This window comes from Tasmannia lanceolata, unplaced genomic scaffold, assembly GCF_043159265.1.
Source record: "Tasmannia lanceolata isolate RefF3 unplaced genomic scaffold, GAP_Taslan_0.1 ptg000002l, whole genome shotgun sequence".
NCBI lineage: Eukaryota > Viridiplantae > Streptophyta > Magnoliopsida > Canellales > Winteraceae > Tasmannia > Tasmannia lanceolata.
This window is the reverse complement of record NW_027518679.1, coordinates 25697491-25717582: the sequence shown is the minus strand read 5'-3', so window position 1 is coordinate 25717582 and position 20092 is coordinate 25697491. Positions and strand designations below refer to the sequence as shown.

At 39.6% G+C, this 20092-nt stretch overlaps 1 protein-coding gene across 3 annotated transcripts in view; it reads left to right on the top strand.

Annotated features, from left to right (window-relative positions):
• LOC143883185 (uncharacterized) overlaps positions 1-14023 on the top strand; it is a 38118-nt gene extending 24095 nt beyond the window's left edge. For 2 of the 3 annotated variants that reach the window (XM_077386538.1, XM_077386553.1), the window contains 3 exons: positions 2519-2698; positions 13447-13602; positions 13687-14023. In XM_077386538.1, coding sequence (XP_077242653.1) covers positions 2519-2698; positions 13447-13602; positions 13687-13863 — 513 coding nt within the window. In that variant the 3' untranslated portion in view covers positions 13864-14023. The remainder of the gene's footprint in view (positions 1-2518; positions 2699-13446; positions 13603-13686) is intronic. The other variant, XM_077386545.1, reaches the window with a different exon arrangement.
• The last annotated feature ends 6069 nt before the right edge of the window (positions 14024-20092 follow it).

Here is a 20092-nt window from a genome sequence, read left to right as displayed (position 1 = left end):
TAAATCAGAGCAAATATGTGTTTTTTTGGAGAGCATGAGAAATCCCTAAAAATGGGGCAAAAAATTCACTACTTAAAATTAGGGTTTTTTTAGGGGCTTTACATGCGCCTTCACACCCACCATCTCAAGTCTCTCTCCTGCTCATCTCTCATAACTGGCTACATAAATATTTCATGGAATATTTTTCCATGGTTTTTAAAAATGCCCTTAGTCAATATAGATTTTGCAATACTCCTTGGAGAGTTTGCTCCAATTAGGATAAGTAGTAGACTTTTCCTTTGATGATCTCTCTGTCATCAAACTTGCTCTGATGCCAATTTGAGCCAATCAATCTGCCCAAAATCTACTGAAAGTTGAAAATTTGGATAATGAATAAATTGAATTAACAGGCAATGTGTTTGGTCTTTATAAATAATGCTAGACAGACTAACTATCTTGAAAAAAATGTTCAAAAGAAGATCAAAGCAGGGCGAAATCCCAAATTTAACATAGAGAATTCACAACTATTCATTTGTTCTTCAAAAGTCCATCAGAATTACATATATATGAGCCCTAAATTTTGTTTGCTGAATAATGGGCATGTTCACAAATTCCGTTTGTATCATGGACATGGTAAGTAGGACTGTTCGTCTTGTTGGTTGGGACCATGCCGAACAAAGATCCTATTCACTTGATCAAGGGCCACAAAGATCAACTTCCAAGCCAGCTGGGGAATATCCCCTTCTTTATCGAGGGGTTAGGATCGCCTCTTCAGCATGGGACAGGACGCTTTGTATCCTGCCATGAGTGGGGAGATGAATGGTCCCCATCACCACTTGTCACATGTACAATGACAGTGGGACACTGTGAGCGTGGTGAATGCGAGTATTGGTGTCATTATTCTTACTCTATGTTTGGATGCGCAGCATAGGCGACTGAGAAGTCAGAAGGGAGGAGACAAGCATTGATTTGTCTAGAATTACCTCTTGGAGAATAGTCAGTAGTGCTTCGTTGCGCGACATAGACTGTGAGAGTAGGTGAATAAGTAGGGGTGTCATTACCTATATATATATATATATATATATATGAGGAAATGGTTTCTGCGCTCGAGCACAGAAACAGGTTGGGGCCACATTTTGGGTGGGATCCAAAGCATTCATTTGATGGGCCCTTTCATGGGTAGGGTGTCCACCAAAAATCAGCTGCATTGGATCACCTTAGGCTGTCCATTTGTGGGGCCAAAAAATGGGCAGATAGTGGACAAACAGTATCTGCCCATTTTTGGCCCCAGAAATGGACACCCATTGGTGATCCAATGGACCTGATTTTTGGTAGGCCCCCCATCCATGATGGGGCCTTCCAAATAAATGCTTTGGATCACCCCCCCCACCCTGTTTCTGCGCTCGAGCGCATAAATCCTTTTCTCTCTCTCTCTCTTGCTCTCTCTCTCTCTCTCTCTCTATATATATATATATATATATATATATATATATATATAGAGAGAGAGAGAGAGAGAGAGGTTCCTGCGCTCGAGCATAGGAAACATGGTGGGCCCACATTTTTTGGGTGATCCTAAGCATTCATTTGTGGACAAACGACGCCCCCCTTCCCAAACCACCACCACACATACACACACGCACACACTGACACCCTAAGATGATCCAATGGAGCTGATTTTTGGTACACACCCCATGGGAAGGGTTAGGATAATCCATTGGAGCTGATTTTTGGTATACACCCCATTGGAAGGGTTAGGATAATCCAATGGAGCTAATTTTCAGTACACACCCGATCCATGATGGGGCCTTTCAAATGAATGCTTAGGATCACCCAAACAATGTGGGCCCATCCTTGTTTCTTGCACTCTAGCGCAGATAAGCTATTTGCGCTCTGAGCGCAGAAACTGTTAGAGAGAGAGAGAGAGAGAGAGAGAGAGAGAGAGAGAGAGAGAGAGAGAGAGAGAGCATTCCCAAGATTTTTCAACCAAACTTCTTCCTTTTTTTGTAAAATTTGGTTTGAAAGTTAGGAGGGGACATGAATGCCACATGGGCTGACATGCAATAATTACATAGGAAGCATGTCTAGAGGAGTCTCTTGGGAATTCTATGCAATATTGGCAACCAAACGAGGAATGGCATTTGAACTTCCTTCAAAATGGCGTTGGCTGCCGAGACAATGTTGCTACCAAACACTTATTTGATGAGGATTCACATTTGGCATTACTCACACTATCACAGTTGGAATACACATTAAACTGCCAAAAAACATAAAACCGAGTATGATTTTCAATCGATATTGGTAAAGTATGGCGTAGGTGATTGAACCAGGGAACATTGTTGGCTATTGTATTCATAGTATTCCAACTTTAGATGCACGGGTGTATGTTTAGATAATTTGACATGTAGAAGTAAGTAATTTTAGTGGTTTTGTTGGTGTGCGTTTATGATATCTCGTCTACATCTTAAATGTAAAATATGTATCATGGAAGCTTTGTACTGTTTCATCCAATTTTTTGTGACATGTTTGTGATTATCTGCAGGCTGTTATGAAGTATCACAGGGAAATCGCTAATTATTTCAATTGGAAGGGAGTTTCTGTAATATTTTTGTTTCGTAGAAATCTGCTGCGGAGGCTCATCTCTGTGTTGGCGAATGCTTATGATAGGCATGCCAAGCTGCTCAATGGTACACACAAGTCTCATGTCCATTCAAAAGAAGAGGTCTCTCTCTCTCTCTCTCTCTCTCTCTCTCTCTCTCCATATATGTTCATATATTATATTGTTTCAATGAGCCTAGTGTAGCCCTGATGCACAATGACCAAAACTAAATTAAACTTGGGCTGACTTGGGCTGTGATGTAGTCTGGTTTTTATTTCTTGATAATAAAAAACAAAGAAAATAATTAAACTACATTAGACCCTATTTAACCTATGATACGTGGACACGAATTCATGTGTCAGTGTCGAACCAATAAATCTTAGGATTATGCAACTACAAGTCTCACAGAAATCTGAGATAATCAAATAACAATGCATTCATCAATCTAATCTTGTTATCTTCAGTCTTCAATATTCATCGAGAAAATCTAAAATACTGGAAGAGTGCTTGCTTAGTGTTTTTAGATTTTCGAGGAGGGGGGGGGGGGGGGGAATAAAAACAAATATTAGTTAAAGAGTTAAAAGAAAAATTAATAAAATAAAATGAATGATAAAAGAGGAGAATTAATAATAAAATAAGAGTTAATGGTAAAAGAGGAGGCAAACACAATATTCGATAATAAATAGTATTTCACTTGACACGTTACAATAATATCTTGACCTGCTTTCAATAAGTGTGACAGTTCTAGCTCTAAATTTACAAATATCGGAAGGACTGTTGATACATGTCGACACGCTTGTCTTCTAAAAATTTAAAGTGTCGACTAAATCATAGTATTTAACCTCATTCAGAGGTAGAAACTAGTGTTTAAAAACACGGATGCGGGGTGTAACGCGGCCGAAGAAAAACCTGGTTGACTCGGCACGACACGGTCGAGTACTCTGTTGACGCGCCTGAGTACTCGGTTGACTCGGTCATAATTTAGGAGAGTCAAAGGAGTTTTTATTGACTCTGTAAGGCAAAATGTGGAATGCAGAAGCGGAGCAACGCGGAACACGGCCAATGTAAAAGGGAGTTGACTCGGGGGAGTAAACGTGGACACGGGGGAGTTTTAAAACTATGGCAAAAACATAGCATTATATTTTTTCTTTTCATCTTATCAATTAGTACTTTAGTTCTTGACAAATTATGAAAATGTTTGGTGGCAAATTTGCCCTTCAGCCACTTCCTCCCTCACATATCCTCCCATGCCTCTGAAAAATCATTGAGAATTCCTCTCAGCTTATGGAAAGGGAAAGTGAAAGAAGATAGAAAGAAAGGACAACAAAGAAGTGGAAATAGAAAGGAAGCCCTTCCCCAATCCCTTCCTCTTGTTGATTGTAAGGGATATGAATAACTGTTTGAGAAGAGAAGAAAAAAAGGAAAATTAAAACAAGTTTGGCTCTTTTAAACTGAAGGAGTTTTGGTGGCAAAAGTCCTATGCCTTTTCCGTTGAGGAGTTTGAGAACAGGGAAAGATGAAAGTACTTTAGTTCTTGACAAATTATGAAAATGTTTGGTGGCAAATTTGCCCTTCAGCCACTTCCTCCCCCACATCTCCTCCCATGCCTCTGAAAAATCATTGAGAATTCCTCTTAGCTCATGGAAAGGGAAAGTAAAAGAAGATAGAAAGAAAGGACAACAAAGAAGTGGAAATAGAAAGGAAGCCCTTCCCCAAGCCCTTCCTCTTGTTAATTGTAAGGGAAATGAATAACTGTTTGAGAAGAGAAGAAAAAAGGAAAACTGAAACAAGTTTGGCTCTTTTAAACTAAAGGAGTTTTGGTGGCAAAAGTCCTATGCCTTTTCCGTTGAGGAGTTTGAGAACAGGGAAAAATGAAAAGGATAAATTTTTGGCCTTTTAAACCGAAGGGCATTTGGTCAAGACTTCTGGTCCCTTCCCTGTTATTTTTCATCAATTATGGTGCGAGTCATGTAAAATGGCCAATATATATATATATATATATATATATATATATATATATATATATATATATATATATGTTCACGCCTTTTTTGGTGTGTTCCACCCCTCTAAAACTCCTTCACCAGTTCTTCATACAGCCCATTGGTAGGGGTGCAACTCCGGTCAGGTTTAACCCGACCCGACAGGGTCAACCCTGAATAAAAGTGGGGTTGAGTTCGGGTCAGGTCAGGTTCAAGTTGAGTTTTCCCAACCCAGGTTGAATTTGGGTCGGGTTCGGGTTGAGGGTTTGGGCAACCCGACCCGAGTGAAACCCGACATCTTTTATGAACTTGGGTTGGGGGTTCCTCGGCTCGGAGTGGCTCCAACCCGACCCGAGTTGCACCCCCCTACTCATTGGGAAATGCATCTGCCAATGAAAAAGATCAAAATGAAGAGGGGTTGGAAGGTACCAAAATAAGGTGGTAGGAATATGAGTTCAAAGAAGAAACAATCACGAGGGAAGCGAGTCAAGGATCTCCAAACTAGTCCCGTTAACTCATGATCGGGTGAGACGATCTACCTCACTGTTGGCTGATTACCTAACATCTAGGAAGCACGGGTACTCTCCCGGGGCTCCCGCACTCGCACCCGACACGTATGGGGTGCGGGCACGTCCGTGTACGCCCCAGGTACGTCCGGGGTATGTACCCCATTTAAAAAAAAAAAAAAAAACTAGTTTTGGTGGTTGGGTGCGTGTCGGGTGCGCACCACGCGTACCCGACACGTCCTGCTGCTTCTCTTTCCTCTCCTGTACTTCTCTCTGTCCATTTACTTAAGATTTACATGTAAATAACGGAATACCCCCCTTTTGGATTTATTAAAAATAGTTTCAACACCCAAATCTAAAAGGAAAAAAAGTCAACTCTCCAGTTCTAGTACAAAATTCAAAGAAAAAGGGTCGGGTCAAAATTTTAACTTTCTTAACTTCCAAACGGTGGGGTATTTTTCAAATTTTAAAAATTCATAAAATCTATTTTGTCCAAACATTATTAAACCCCAAAAGTCCGGTAAAAAAAATCTCATAATTTGGTCTCTAAAAATTATTCATCTTGTCAGGCACTGGTCAACACACTGGTGACATACTTTTTTTTCTAATGAATGATGTATTGATGCCTCATGTTATGAAATATGGAACTTAATCACTTATGAAATGAAGAGTAATATTAGAATTTTCCATTTTGGTGATATTATTGTTATTTGATTGCTCTACAATTTTTTTTATTTTAATTTTTATAAATATATAATAAAATATTAAAATATATTATTATATTCGGCGTACCCGAACGTACCCGCACTCGGTTTTTTTGGCAAATCACGTACCCACGTACCCGTGTCGTGTCGTACCCGCACCCCGTACCCGTACCCGTGCTTCATAGCCTAACATGCTGGAACCAAACTGACTACCCGTCCACTCTATCCTGGATCTCCTCGATCAAATCCATAAATCTTCATAAGTAAGAGCGACTCTCATCCGTCCACCGGATAACATTGAGAGAGTCTCCATCCACGATAAGACTACCCAAAGCGTGGTCGTCCAAGATCCTGATACGCTGGAGAAGCTTTCTCACCTCCGACTCATTGGAGTCCTTTATCCCAATGGGGCATGAAAAACCCACCTAATGAAACCCGTCTCATCTCTTAGGATTCCCCCTACCCCCTCTGGGTCAGGATACTTGATTCCTCAAAATTCAGCCTCACGCATCCAGGATACGGAGGAATCTATCTAGGCCTTATAAACTCCACTCATTCCATGCTTGCACAAATCTCCCTCCAATATCGTATGAGATCCGAGCTAGAGGAAAACTTGAAACAAGGTAATATCTTATGTTCCTAACCCAACAGATAATAAGCGAGGTGATCTTCATGTAGATGAAGAATGACCCGTTTGCAGCATTTTTTAATATCCGAGCATTTCGCTCGTTCCAGAGAGGCCATATAATAGCATTTCGCTCATTGGAGTCCTTTATCCCAATGGGGCATGAAAAGCCCACCTAATGAAACCCGTCTCATCTCTTAGGATTCCACCTACCCCCTCTGGGTCAGGATACTTGATTTCTCAAAATTCAGCCTCACGCATCCAGGATACGGAGGAATCTATCTAGGCCTTATCAACTCCACTCATTCCATGCTTGCACAAATCTCCCTCCAATATCGTATGAGATCTGAGGTAGAGGAAAACTTGAAACAAGGTAATATCTTATGTTCCTAACCCAACAGATAATAAGCGATGATCTTCATGTAGATGAAGAATGACCCGTTTGCAGCATTTTTTAATATCCGAGCATTTCGCTCGTTCCAGAGAGGCCATATAATAGCATTTCATTCATTGGAGTCCTTTATCCCTATGGGGCATGAAAAGCCCACCTAATGAAACCCGTCTCATCTCTTAGGATTCCACCTACCCCCTCTGGGTCAGGATACTTGATTCCTCAAAATTCAGCCTCACGCATCCAGGATACGGAGGAATCTATCTAGGCCTTATCAACTCCACTCATTCCTTGCTTGCACAAATCTCCCTCCAATATCGTATGAGATCCGAGGTAGAGGAAAACTTGAAACAAGGTAATATCTTATGTTCCTAACCCAACAGATAATAAGCGAGATGATCTTCATGTAGATGAAGAATGACCCGTTTGCAGCATTTTTTAATATCCGAGCATTTCGCTCGTTCCAGAGAGGCCATATAATAGCTAGCAGTGTTACTCCCCAAAGGATCCTCCCTTTTCTGTGCCAAGGTGCCTACGACCAGTTATGTAGAAGCTCCTTCAGGCGAAGTGGGAAACCCATTCCTTCCTGACTATCTTGCAATGAAGAAAGATATGGTCTACTTACTCACCTGCAACCACGCATAGTGTGTAGTGATGAACAATAAGAATCTCACGATTGCGCAGATGATCAACCGTCAAGATCTTATCCTGAAAAGCAGTCCAATCAAACGTGGAAACTCGCAAGGAACAATATGATGATAGAAGAACTTAACGCTAAAATCCCCAGATGAGTTCCATGTCCAAAACCTCGTCTCTACGTGATATCTTAATGTAAAAGGAGTCCAGAATGTCTAGGAGGGACAGCACGAAGGAACAATATGATGATAGAAGAACTTAATGCTAAAACCCCAGATTAGTTCCATATCCAAAACCTCTTGTCTCTGCCCGATTTCTTAATGTAAAAAGAGTCGAGAATGTCTAGGAGGAGGGACATCCTCTCAACCTCTATTCTTTGGAAAAAAAATCCTGTCAACCTCTCATTCAAAAAAGTTCTGCCTCAAGTTAAAGCTTCCAAAAGATCCACTTGCGTCCCTCTTGAAGCATTCCGTTGTGGCTGCTTAACACCCCACTAGCTAAATATTCATCATTTATTATCCTATTCACAATGTTAGTGTTTTTTAACAAAACTTGGAAAGAAAATTGGCAAATGTGGCATGAACTTCTTACATTGTGTTTACACCCATTTTTGGGTTTTACCAGTCATAAATGATTGGATCAGCAAGCGACCGTTCACGTGGACTGGATCAATTGAATTATGTGCCACGATGGAATTTAATGGATGAATAAGGAAACATGCATAACCTAAAAAATAGTATAAGGAGGCAGTTATTAAAGATATCCATTAAAGCATGTTCACCCTGAAGAAGACAATCAGTCAAAGGGGACCGAATCAGCACGATACTATCTATTTGAATGATCTAAAGATGTGGCATGTATGTTGCCAGTCGTGGGAAGGTGGAGGGGCCACCTAGACTACGTAGGACATGAAAATAAGGTAACCCAATGTTTTCGATTGGTTGAACATGTGCTGAAAGAGCTCTCAAATCAAGCTTCCATCCATGTTTTTATGTTGCAACCGATCAAATTCTTGCTATGTTTCCTTTGATATATATTGATTGTCATTGTCCTCGTGATCTGATATACCTAACAAGTTAGATTGAGGAAGAACCATCAATGGTGGTGCATTACTTACTCCATAATACGAATGCACATGAAGGAGGATAATAAAATGGATGTTGAAATGAGCCTATGTGAGTGTAGGCTTGTCTAGGGGAGAAGAGTGGTAGTCGAAAGGAAAAAAGCAAACTAAAAAATGACTATTAGAGATGTTTTTAGAGGCCTTCAGATTCTTCCTCCGGTGACCGCTGGCTCTGGCTTTCTGAGGGACTCCATAATATGCTCGTGTGGCTCCAAGCTTGACCATACTGTTGTTCACTTTCTTAACTTTATAGAGTCATGTTATCCTGCTTTAGAAGCTTTTGAGTCCCTGGGGATCCTTACATTTGTTGTCGAATGACTCTAAGCTTGGTTGGGCAAGGAGATAACTTGGGTTGGCCCCAATGGGCGTCCCCAGATCCCACTCGGGGTCCTTGGGAAGTATTGAGGATAAGGACACTAGAACAAGACGATTGAATTTCGGGGCCAGACAAATCCCTGGTCGTCGCCCCATTGAGTTTAACAGACGCTTGCACTCCAATGGCAGTGATTGAATGTGCCGGAAATGTCAATATAAAAACTTTGGTTCGCTGGATGTTTGTAGAAAATGCTTGGAGCCTAAGACCTAACTAGCTCCGGCCATGGTTTGGAAGCCTAAAATTGGTCCCTCTCAGGTAGATATTCATGCAAAACCTTTAGCACTTGAGGTCCCGATTAACTCAGTGGATATGGGAGTGGGCCAAAAAATGTTGGGGCATTCAGGATCTCCAAAAGCCTTACTCCATCAACTTAGTGGATATTCTTTTTTGCTTCGAGTCAGAGTTGCAGGCGACCGCCATTTTGAGGCGGGAAGGGAATGCTCTGGAGGGGTATCTCTCAGCCCTTCATCCCTGGTTTTCGGCATATAACATGGGTGCTAGAATTAGGGTCAGATTTTATGATATACCTCTTCAAGCATGGTCTTTGACAATTGTGGAGACACTTGGACAACACTTGGGCCAGATGATCCAATCTCAACTTTCGGGTAATCATGATCATTGTATGACCTTTGCCTCGACTTTGATCTTAACTTCACTTTGGAAATCTATCCCCTCTTCCATTAATATAAGAGTGGAATCCAGCATTTACTTTGTGGGAGTTAAGGTGATTTCTGAAGATAGCATTATTAGTCAGGCGATGCCGGTAATGGGTGAATCCAGTAGTAAGAGGTAAAAAGTCTAAGGAACAACGTTCGCGTGTAGGAAAAAGTAACCTATCATGTAGAAATACTAGTTTGGAAGCGCGGGTGTCGGCCACTCGAGGGGGCCTATCTGTTTTCACATGAAAATTGAAAGGTATCGTTAGGAAAGAGGAACTCAAAAAGAGGCGACTTGTCGAAGACTCCCAGAAAATTCTTCAAAACTTTGATAACATATCTTCGCCTGCCATGCCTGCAAAGGGACTGAGTCGGGGTGGAGATACCCCTAGTGCCCATGAATTTTCTTTTGAGGGCGGAGATATTGAACTTTTGAAGGATCTTCTCTATAATGAAAAGTTAGCTAGGAAGGAATCTCCCACCCCTTGTGAGGTTTCACTTAATCCGTTAAAGAAGCGTTGGGCTAAGTTACAGAGAACTTCTTCCAGCTCCTCCAAAATTGAACTTAATCACTTTGAATCAACAAGTAATATGGAATTGAACCTACCCCTCCTTGAGCTCCCCATGTTTAGCAAAGTACTAGAAAAGGAGAGACGCACTCACCGACGCCTGTGGGAGGAGGGAAGAAGCTCCGCGATCAAGGACCTAGATATTACCCGGTCTAAGGTGGATCCTGTCCCGGACTTGGGAGTGCAGAAAGAATCTTATCTATCGGAGGAACCTCAAGGGATTGGTAGGGCCCCCACAAGTAAGGAAAAGTAGGTGATGATAACCGAGGATAATTACTCAGTGAAGTACCTGCCCCAAATGAATTTGCTAATTTTGTATCGATGGGTGATGCCTTTGGGATTAAATACAACGAGAACTTGGTGGCAACCAAAGACATGTTTTTTTGCAATGGCGGCTGGCGATAAAGAAGAAAAGGAGATCAGAGAAAAAAGAAACGGGGAAGAAAACCAGGGAATAATCATGAGTAGTAGTCCTCGTATGAGGAGGGACCAGTTTTACAGGGAGGATTAATGTTTGTTCTGATCAAGTAAGATTTTAAACAAGGAAAATAGGGAGGGGGTTAAATTTGTCGAGAGACCTTAAGCATGGAAGGTCACTGACAAAACTTGCAGATGGTAAATCCTGTTAAGGGTCACCCAAGATAGCGAATATGTCTAATAGTTTTGAAAATTATCGGTTTATTACCAAAATTCCATTCATTGGTCATGGTTTGAGAGACTGTGTCTTTTCCTTAGGTTTTCTTGTACGGATACCCTAATTTTGCTACTATCTCCTGGAGGGTCGCCGAGAAAGAGAAGTCTAGAAGTTTAGGATGCAAATCAACCCCTGATAGAAAAGCTGTTGTACACGTAAATTTGAAAAGATACAGATGTAATGGTACCACACATTCATCACTCCAGATACCTGGATTCGTTATAGTTCCTCCTGTGAGACTCCAACCACCCCTACTATTCTCTTTAACCGGCAACAAAGCTACTCCCCTAGACTGTAATGGGAGTTGTGACAACAAGGGGTGAAAAGAAAGAGAGTAATAGATTAGGTTATTTCAACTTCTGTATTTTGAATTGACTTGGGTGTACCTGGGCCGTTGCTTGTTACTATCCTGCTTTTTGGGACTCCTGGTCTCGACTATAATCCTAATATTAATAAAAAATTTCATTTTTCAAAAAAAAAAGAAGAAAAAAAGGTAACCCATCATGGGTAGTTACCAAAAAGTTTCCCTCCAAGTAGAACGTGAGGTGATGAGGAGCGGTTACCTGAATAAAGCTATATAAGGAGGCATCTGCCTCCAATGAAGAGGTTCCAGAACCAAATCCAATATGTATCGGCATTTTATTTTTACTTTCAGTGCCTGTACCTTTTGCTTTTACTTTTCTGTAGCTGTAGCGGTAGCTGTACTCGGATTAAGAAAGCAATGGATTCATCTTCCCTGCCGAGTCTTTCTCTTTAGTTCGTTTTATCACTCGCATCGGCATTTGGTTTGTGCTTGTTTTGTCATTTGGTTTGAGTCGGACGGTCTGTCGACCCTGAGGGTCTCCCATGCCTAGGGCTGCAAACGAGTCGAGCCAAACATTGGGTTGTTCGTGCTCGGCTCGCTTAGTTTGAGGCTCGGCTCATGTTCGTGACGAGCTCTTTTTTGGGCTCGTTTTCGGCTCGCCAATATTCAACAAAGCTCGAGCTCGACTTGGCTCGTTTAGTAAACAAATGAGCCCGAGCTGAGCTTTTAATGAGCCGAGCCGAGCCAGGCTCAAGCTTGGTTGGGTTCGGGTTCAGCTCGTTTAGTAACACATCAAATAAATACCATCGAGTAATATATATATATATATATATATATGAGAAAACGGTTTCTACATACAAGTGTAGATAAGTTATCTACACACTAGCTTAAAATACAGTGGAGGGCATATTGTTTGGGTGATCCAAACCATTCATTTGATTGGCCCTCACATAGATAGGGTGTCCAAAAAAAATCAGCTCCATAGGATCATGCCAACCCTACGATTTGTGGAGGTAAAATGGACTTGTATAAACCTTCACAAATCTGTCCATTTTTTGCCTCCACGGTTCGAAGGGTTGGGATGATCCTATGGAGCTGATTTTTTGCGCACACCCTATCTATGTGAGGGCCAATCAAATGAATGGTTTGGATCACCCAAACAATATGCCCTTCACTGTATTTTAAGCTAGTGTGTAGATAACTTATCTACACTTGTGTGTAGAAACCGTTTTCTCATATATATATATATATATATATATATATATATATATATATATATATAACAAACATAATCCGAGCTTTAAAGCTCAGCTCGGCTTTATGAACTGAGCCTAAAAAGTTCACGAGCTTGTCCAAGCCTAATTATACAAAGCTTGAGTTCGGCTCGTCAAATAACAAAGCTTGAGTTCGGCTCGTTTATTTGACGAGCCTAATTTTTGGGCTCGGGTTCGGCTCGTTTAGTAAACGAACGAGCCCGAGCCGAGCTTTTAATGAGCCGAACCCAAACATGTTCGTGATCCGGCTCGGTTCATTTGCAGCCCTACCCACACCCGTGCATGTGGGCAACCCCCGCTTTACTTTTAAATTCCTTGTTTCCTCTCAATCTTCAAACCCCCCTTTGAATTGCATCTCTGACTTTTGCCTCGGAAGAGGCTGGCGCACACACACACCCGGACCGAAGGATGCCAGAACTGCCCTAACAGAGTGCCTTTGCAGTTAAGATACAACCTTTTAATGGTACTATCAAAGTCAGTTGAGGTGATCATAGCAGCATTTTTCATTTATTTGTTTATATTTCCCTCAATTAATTATAAAAAGCTATTATTATGATCATAACAAAAGTTCCAAGATATGTTGGTTTTACAAGTAATAGTGTTACTTTTTGTTCTTCACATTTTGCAAATCGACAGGCTATTGGAGTTGTGATAAATGAAAATGGATCTTATTATAAATATTTATCATAACTAAGGTTTCTTATAACCCAGAGAAATAGTGTTTAGTACTTGACAAACTTGATTGGTACTCAACGAGGCTTGGACTATTACACTGCCGAAGCTTTTTAAACTCGAGAAACTTAATTGTGGTTGGGCTACTTTTGAGTCTGTCTTGGACTTCTGCCTTCATGTAGTCTGGGTCTGAGTTTTGAGTTTTAAGTCTTTGTGAACTTGAAATAGTATATAGTTTCAATGGTGTGAACCTGAAATGATATATGGTATCCTTGTATTCCTTTTTTTTGTTTCAAATGGTTTCCTTGTATGCCTTCATACAGACATTTGTGCTTATTATCTTTTAGTGTTCATTGTAGGCTGAGGTACTAGCACAATTCAAGCCCAAGCTTGATGTTGCCATCTTAATACCCAACTTTAGCCATGTAGAGCAGATGATGGAAGATTCTTTGCAATACTTCAAGAGTACTCGCCATATACGATTATATTATGAGGATATTATCAACAACGACAAGGTAAAAGGGAAAACTCAATCCCGTCATTGCTCTGTTTCTCGTTTTTGTACTGTTTGGACAATATTGATTCTAATTTATGCACAGAAGTTATCCAATGTTCAAGAATTTCTGAGAGTTCCTATAAGGATGCTAGAGAGCCGCCAAGTGAAAATTCACACCAGACCCACTTTGGAGCAAGTCGAGAATGGAGAGGATGTATTCAAGGCACTCAATGGAACACAGTATGAGCACTTTCTTCATCATACAGACTATATTACTTAATGCTATTGTAAATGCTTTCTGAATTTCTAGTTACTGTACACTGTAGATAGCACAGTTATCAATATCACCCAATTTGTAATTTTTTCCACGGATAAGTGTGCAAATTTAATGAAAGATTAGAAAAAAATAGATTACAGGGAGGGGGAAGGTGTTACCTTTACAGGAAGATAGCTAACCAAGAATATAATATTGACTCCTCAATGAACATTTTCTGGGGCCTGACCTCTCTGTAGATAAGGCTGATGCTTCATGAGAAGCCATCAAACATTGGCATGGTTTTAGAAACAAATTTAGGAACTGAAACAAATTTAGGAACTGTCACTGAGATTAAATCTTTGGATCGTGTTGTGTGCAATTTTTTTAGAAACCAAATGTTGGTGTAATCATCTTCATTTGTATTGTGAACTCCAAATTAGATAACATTGACTAGTCTTCAATGTCCCACACATTTCTGTACTTTCTGGTGCACATAATACCGGCAAAAACATAAGATTACAGCCGATGCACTACCTTAAATTGGTCTGTCTTCAGTACAAATACCACCAAGCCTTTTGGTCCAAGGACCTCGTTGGGTCCTTTTCCTCGTTACTGTAACCTTTAGCATTTGATGATTCCATTTCTGATTGTGTGTTTGGTTTTGAAAACTTTATAGTATGATTGAGGGCATTCTCGATCAGATCTGAAAACAAATTTATTTGGATGCCTTTGTTACATTAGGGCTGATTCTTCTCCAAGTTAGGTCTCTTCCACCCTATGATGGAGACCATTATAAGGTCCAAATTTTAATTTTTAGGCGCCTTTTAAGTCCCTTAAGTTATAGTAGAGGCATCACGGTATTTTCTCACTGATATTACTGGGTTTCTTTGAGTTTGAGTGTTTTAAATGGGTCCCACATATGTATTACGGGAATTTTAAGTGGAGAGAGTTTTTAAGTCATTAAAGGATAGTGCGGCTGCATGTGAGAGCAGTCACACCGGCTAACTTGTCAGCAGATTTTGTATTTATTTATGATGTGGCTGCTCTCACATGCAACAGGCCATCTGTGATCCATCCCACATCAGATTTCGTATCAGGGCAAAATATTAGTTCATCCTTCAATTGTACTCTTGGATTCAAATTTCGGTTTCGGTTTCGGACCCTACCGAAACCCTTTTTAAAAAAAATAATAATTTCGGTCGGTTTAAATGACCCCATTTCATCTGAAATTTATAACAAAATCTGAAATCGAAATCGAAATTTAAAACCATGATTGTCCTACATCATCCTGTGTTACAAATATCTCCAACATTTTCAAAATATCGTGATTTTATCTCTGCATTTTTATAAAAATGACAAAATCCCGAAATAATCTAGAGATTTTAAAAAGGGTAATGATAAATGCGCCCCTTTTCATCACTTGGGACACCCAGCTGCATTGTAAGTGGCAATCAGGTTACTTCATTCCTTCAAATGTGAAGTACATCAGCACCTTTTCAGTCATAGATACACGGTAGCTGGGTGTCCCTAGTAATGAATAGGGGCGCATTTATCATTTTCCTTTAAAAAATTTAGTGATATTTTCATTCTAATAATTTACCGTGAAAATATCACGATCTTTTTATGATATTTTATTTTATATTTTTTCTCTTATATTATATAATTTTTAAATAATTTTATTTTTATGATTTCCCAATATAAACGCAAAAAAATATATAAAAAATTAATATATCCCAAGAATGATATTTGGTACTTAGCTTCCACCTTGCTTGCTTCCCTGAGCCTGTGAGTTCTTCCATGCAAAGAATATTGCACAATGACTGCATCTGAATTGAAATAAGCAAAGCTTTTTGCACATGGTCAAGAAAGAATGCCTAGCATGTGCAATAAATGAAACAGTGGAAAAGCGTAAGTAGCTTTATGGGTAAGAGCTCTGGTTTGATCCATGTTTCTCTTGTAGGGGGAGCATCAAACCTGTTTTGCTAGTATTCACTCCAGCTCTTGGAGATACCATTTTGAAGGTCATGGATTGATGGTTAGGATCATTTAATCAATGTCACTTTTTTAACCAGGGTCTGGGGGGGGACTATTGAACTGTAGAATCGAGCAATTCGAGCAATTGTTAAAGTATAAAAGATAAATACTGCCTTTCTCCAACAGCTTAAGCTTTTGGAGAAGTTGGTAAGTTAACATGGTATCAGAGCCAAAGGTCTCGAGTTCAAAACTCCCGGATAGCAAATATCCGTAAAAATCCACATGCGATGGTCGGCCCAAAGTGGGATCACATGTGTAAAATCGAAAGTGTAAATATCATTACCCTAATGTATTCTATATAATGGGAAAACCTAGGTTATCGTGGATATGCCCTTAGGTTATTTAGAACCTTACAAATGCAAATTCTTTATAGCTATTAAATATCTTATAATGGTAAATTTCTTTATAGCTATTTCATTCCGTACAAAACTATGAAAAACCAAACCATATCACAAATAGGTACAAGAGAAAGAAAAATAAAAGTAAACAAAGAGACGTAGCTATAGTTCCCATTGCCACTGCTCCTACCTTAATTGGTCCCGGGACCTTGATTAAGCTAAATCGTTGACAAATGTGAGATCATGGTCCTGATCACAAAGAAGCTATGCTGGGTTAATAATTAAAACCATATCTTAACAATGATCATTTGGGTAAATATGAAACTCTACAATTTTTAGCTCTCAATTCTTTTCTTCAAAGTAGGATGTCAAGCAGCTAGATCTACAAAGGGTCTCTATTATAGCAAAGTCTGTGAACTCAGTAGCCATGCTTATCAACTAGGTGGCCAACTATGGGGAATGAAGTTAATATCATTGGCTACACATTGAATCCTTGGTGTATACACTCATGGTGTGACCTTCCTAAAAGGTGGCAGCCTCATCCCAGGATCTCAGAATGGGGATGGAGATTTCTAGAGGACGAAGGCACTTGTTGAGGCCCTCTTGATCTTCTGCATCAGAACATAGCTCCTCATCTTCATCAATCAATTCTAAGGACTTTGATACGCCGGGATCGCTATCTAATCGTGATATTATGATGATGTTGAGTATGCACTCCACATTGGATTATCTTAAATAAAGTGGGGCAACGGAAAAAAACATGGCCACTCAGCTCTCTCAGTTTAATTTAATTACTTGTGTGGTATTTAAGAGTTTGGCTTTCGTTATCCAATGAACTAAGAAAGAGGGAATGGAAAGGGTTTGCTTTGATCCATTCATTTTAATCAGCCTTCATTTTCTAGGTTTTTTAAAGACCAATTAGATGAATGCTTTGTTTTGAGTCATGAAAGATGGATTAATGATATGATTATGACTTGATCGCGATCTAACTGTGATATCATGATGGTGTTGAGCACACACTCCACGTTGGATCATCTTCATTAAAATGGAAAACACATAGCCACTCAACTCTAAGTTTAATTTAAGTATTTGTGTGGTAATTAAGAGTTTGACTTAGGTTATCCAATGGAGTAAGAAGAGGGAATGAAAGGGGTTTTGCTCAAATCTTCATTTTCTAGGTTTGTTAGAGACCAATGAGATGAATGCTTTGTTTTGAGCCATGAAAGATGGATTAATGATATGATTATGACTGAGTTTTTTTACCTCTTCTCATGGACAGCCGATGTCATGATCTTAATCTTACTTTCACATGTGATTAGAATAGTCTAAATGATTTGTTAGTGAAGGCCCATGTGGAATAATCACTCACCACTAAAGATTGTGTTTATTTAAACTCTGAAGGCTTAATCAGGTGAAAGCGAAGGAGACTGTATTCCATTAAATATTATAGCTTAAGAACCTTAGTCTCAAAGAGCATTCCTTTTATTTTATGATTCTCATGTGGATGTAAAGATTGGACACATCAACATGTTAATTACCAAGCAAAGGAAAATGATATATTCTCTCCTTATCTTCCCCAGGTCATCCCTTTATGCTCTGTTTGGATGCTGGTAGATGTTAGGGGGATTTAGAGAAGAAGAAGTCAAAGGGAAATCAAAAGGAAATCAGTCAACGGGGAGATTGTGAGCAAATCTCCCCGACGTTGTTTGGTTGGGGGTAGGAGATGTGCAGGAGTTTTTTTACCGTATTTTTTAAGATTTTTTTGGGGAATGTTATCAGCACTACTGTTTTTTTATGAGAGCACTCCTCACTTTATAAAAAGTACGGTATGGCCTGCACCATAGGATTATCCAAACCGTCCATTAGATGGGCCATAGCCTAAATAGATTATGCCCCAAAATTATTTCCATTGGTTGATTCTAACCCTCCGATCTATAGAGGGTTAGGATCAACCCTCTAACATTCAGATTGGAGGGTTAGGATCATCCTATGGAAATGATTTTTGGAGCATAACCTATTTAGGCTATGGCCCATCTAATGGACGGTTTGGATCATCCTATGGTGTGGGCCATACCGTACTTTTAATAAAGTGAGAGTGCCCTCATAAGAAAACAGTAGTGTTGATAACATTTCCTTTTTATTTTATTTTATAGGAATTTGCTAGCAAACTTCTCCTATGCCACTTCTTGGCATGTGGCCATCCTTGTGCAAAGATGCGCACATGGGCAAAGGTTGCTAGCAAAAGCAAAAATAAGCAAAAAACAATCATTACAAAAAAAAGTAAAATAGGAGTTATAAAGTTTTAAATGAAAAATTATCTAGAAATGGTCATAAAGTTTGAAAATTACGAAAAAAATACCAACAAAATGTAGTAAGATATGACAATTACGAAAAAAACTACAAGCAAAAGTATAAAGTTATGACAATTACGGTGAAAAAAAATTTCCCTCAGAAATTCGTACGGCGAATTTCGAGGGTTCCACGTCACCCAACAAGCGCCCGACATAACCGGTGGTCAAAATTCCAATTTATGCTAAATCCCTACCAAACACCCATCGGGTAATTAGGAGAATTACATTCCCTGCTATTTTACTCAAAAAAACATAACCAAACAGAGCATTAGTGTGTAAATAGAGTTGTTATACTCATAAAATACTCATAAATACATTGGAGAGGGGTGGCTGAATGCCTAATTTAGCCATGAAAAGATGATTATCAATTCGATTATGACTGTATTTTTTTTTTCTCTCTCTCCTCAGACAAACAATGTGGCGATCCTAATCTTAATTTAATCCTACTTTCTCATGTGATTAAAATAGTCTAAATGATCTGTTAGTTAGTGATAGCTCATATCTACTAATCACTCACCACTAAAGATTGTATTTATTTAAACTCTGAAGGGTTAATCAGATGAAAGTGAAAGAGAATGTACTCTATTAAATATTTAGCTTAAGAACCTTAACATACCATTCAAAAAAAGAGAAGAAAAAGAGAGAACCTGAACCTTAACAGTCACAAGTATCAAATCCTTTTTTTTTTTTATGTTTCTCATGTGGATGTAAGGATTGGTCCCACCAACATGCAAAAAACCTAGGCCTATTTTTTCTGTTTTTGCCCCAGGCCAACCCGAACCCAATCCGATCCAACCCAACTCAACCAGGCCCAATTTGGAAAAATGGGTTGAGAGATCTAAAGGTGGGTTGGGTTAAGGTTCTGGTTTCTATCTTCATTTGTCTGTTTGTTGGTATTGTTTGAATGGTTTGGATTGCCCAATTATAGTCCGTTTGGATCTCGATAAAACAAATTCCATGGACAAAATACCCAGGTGTTTGCAATTTTTTTAAATACAGGGAAAATTTTGATATTGGGAAAAAAAAATCATGAAAAAAGAGTTAACCAAACGATGGAAAATTCATTTTCCATGTGAAAAACTTTCAATGGAAAATTTGCTTGCCTCAACGTATGAGGGGTCGGATAGTGCTCGTGTGTGGGTGGGCCCAGTGCTATTTCATGAGAAGTCTTAGATCAGTGGATTTCAATCTCATAGTTACATGCTCTTAGAATTAAGAGGTTGTTTGTATAGGGCTGGAAATTTAACCCGGAAAACCGGGGATCTGCCCCGCCCCACCCCGTTCGGACGGGGATTCCCCGATCTAGCGTGGGGATGGGGCGGGGACGGGGATTTAAAAAATTCCCCAGTGCGGGGGAAGGGAGGACCTTGGCACCACCCCGATTCATTTCTAGTACCTTGCATCATAAAAAATAACTTATTAAAATTTGAAGATCTATCAAAAGATCATTTCATTTCCCAAAGGATTTCACGAGCAAATTAATGAAGAAAAGACAGCCTCACAAATATCATTTTCCATAAAAATATGCTT